This window comes from Galeopterus variegatus, unplaced genomic scaffold (assembly GCF_000696425.1).
Source record: "Galeopterus variegatus unplaced genomic scaffold, G_variegatus-3.0.2 Scaffold439, whole genome shotgun sequence".
Lineage (NCBI taxonomy): Eukaryota > Metazoa > Chordata > Mammalia > Dermoptera > Cynocephalidae > Galeopterus > Galeopterus variegatus.
In genome coordinates, this window is record NW_007726550.1 from 166,877 (window position 1) to 169,427 (window position 2,551).

A 2,551-nucleotide genomic window follows, 5' to 3' on the forward strand; every position below is an offset into this window, starting at 1 on the left:
GGCAATCCTAACTGTGGGGATAGTTGTCATCATCATCATTACATTGAGGAAGGGGCTGGAGAAATTCCCAAAGCTGGTGGAGAATTTCCCTTTAATTAGATTGGGCTAATTCTATCACTAAAGACCACCCACAGTTTTCCTTATTAAAGTCATCCAAGTTCCTTTCAGCTGCAATGTCCTAACCTCACCAGGAGTAAGGATCAAAGAGACAGCCATTTACACCAAAGTGAACACTCACCTGGAATTTCTGGGTCTGTGCTATCTGTGGGGCCTCTCTGGCTTTAGCAAAGGCAGCACTGAGCACTTTGATTTCAGAGTTAAGTTCTTCAACCTGGAGAAAAATAAGAAATAGTCGCCAAGTATGCGACTGGGCTCTCTGCAAAGCCCAAATGCTTTTCTGGCTCAATTATGTAGTGCTTATAAGCAAGGGCTTTGTAGTCAGAAAAGACCTGAGTGGGATTTCCGGTTTGGTCGTTTACAGTGGATGACTGAGATACTTTAACCTCTTTGAGATTCAGTTCTTTCAACTGTAAAATGAGGATACCACCACTCAACGAGCTACAGTGTTGTTAGGGTCAAATGAGGTAAAATGTATTGGTACTAAAATAGTGCCTGGCTCATACTAAGTGTTGCTATTATTATTTTCCATATAAGTGACCCACCCAACAACCTAGCCTGGCTAGTCCCATAATTCCTCATCTACTAGTGACATTCTCCTATACCTCAGAGTCAGCCATGAACTACCACGGCCACACCCTGGACTTTGCCAGCACCTACAACTGCTCCACCACTGGTGTCATGACATATTGAAGGTCTCCTCTTCAGCTGGGCCATGAACTCCCAACACATGATATAAATTAAAACTACTATATTATGGGCCACATCTCTGTGGCATCTGACACTGCTGATTACTCAAATTCTTGCACTCCTTTAGCTTCTTCAACACCAGTTGCCTGGTTAGTTTCTTACTTCTGCAACCATTCCTCTGTCTCCTTTGTGCATTTCTCTCCCTATTCCTGAAATGCTGATGTCCCCTGCAATCCCATCTTCAGCCTTCTTCTCTCCCATTCTATACTCTCCCTGGATAAGGAGGTTAACTCTCTGAATTTTAACTCACACCTGTATACGAATGATTCCAAGATCAACTTCTTCAGGCCTGAGCTCTCTCCAAGCTTTAGACATGCACATCCCTCTACCTCCTGGACATTTCACCTGGATAGTCCCCGGGCTCCCAAGTTATACTGTCTAAACAGACTCATCACCTCCACCACCGCCCCAGCTCGCCATCACACTCCATTTGCTACGTTTTGAACTGAGTCGGTGGTGCCACCCCATCCCTAATCACATGAGCCAGACACCTAGAAGTCATCCTTGATCTCTCCTTCTCTGAAACCCTACACCTAATCATCCAATTTTCCCAACTTTATTTCTAACTTATAATTATTCCTAATTATTCCTAATTTTATTTCTTGAATAAGCCCCTCCCCCTCATTCCTACTTGCTGTGACCACTGCTCTAAATCAGCCCTTCTTGGCTCTCACCTAGGCTACTGGCCTCCCTGCCTCCATTCTCTCCCTCCCTGCAATCCACTCTCTCCGTCCTGCAATCCACTCTCCAAATACGGCCAGAGACAGCTCTAAAATGAAAAGTGATCATTTGAGAGCCTTTGGTGGCATGCCACCCGAGCAGCTAAATACCGAGATTAGCTCCCCCACCACCCACTGGCCCCTTGCAGCTTCTCCAACTTCTCACGCCTCGCTTAAATTTTGCACTTTGTGCTCTGGCAACCCCAAACTGTTTTGTGGTGACACACACACAGAGCAGGCTCTTTCCTAATTTAATACCTTGACTGATGTTTTCTCTCTGTCCAGAATGGCCTCCCTATCTCTTCTTCCCTTCTGAACTAACTCCTACTCATCCTTTAAGACTCAGCTCAGGCATCTTCTCCCCTAAGTACCACTCCCTGCTCCCCGCATCCCACCTAATCTGGATCAGATCCCCTTCGCCCAGCCGCCCCAGCCCCTTGAACTTCCCTCAATCACAATTCCCCTCACTCTCTTCCCTGCCAGACTTGCACAGAGAGCTGGGTTTTCTTCTCTGTGTCTGTGCCTAGAACAGTCACTGGGACCCGACATATTGTTGTATTAACTACTGACCAAAAAATAGCACAGAATCATCAGCCACCACCCAGGATCCCAAAGAAAACAACCCAGGTAGCTCTCTAACTGGTGCATGGTCATGGCCTTGCCTTTCAAAACTCCTTCATCTCAATTTTTTGTTAACCTTCAAAAGCTTAGACCTCCATTGTCCAACAGGGTAGCCACTAACCACATGTATCTCTTGGTACATGAAATGTGGTTAATCTGAACTGAGATGTGCTAAAAGTACATCTGGACTTCAAACACTCAGTTCTGGAAAAAAAAATGTTAAATACCTCATTATTACTTTTGTTTTATTGATTACATGTCGAAATGATAATGTTTGGTATACATATATTATTAAAATTAATTTCACATTTCTTTTTACTTATTTTAATGTGGCTACTAGAAAA

General features: G+C 44.4%; 1 protein-coding gene across 1 annotated transcript in view; it reads right to left on the bottom strand.

The window, feature by feature from the left end:
• The window catches only part of CDK5RAP2 (CDK5 regulatory subunit associated protein 2), a 194,473-nt gene that overhangs the window by 133,970 nt on the left and 57,952 nt on the right, over positions 1–2,551 (bottom strand). The window contains exon 11 of the mRNA XM_008568766.1: positions 239–331. Within this exon, the coding sequence (XP_008566988.1) occupies positions 239–331 (93 nt within the window). The remainder of the gene's footprint in view (positions 1–238; positions 332–2,551) is intronic.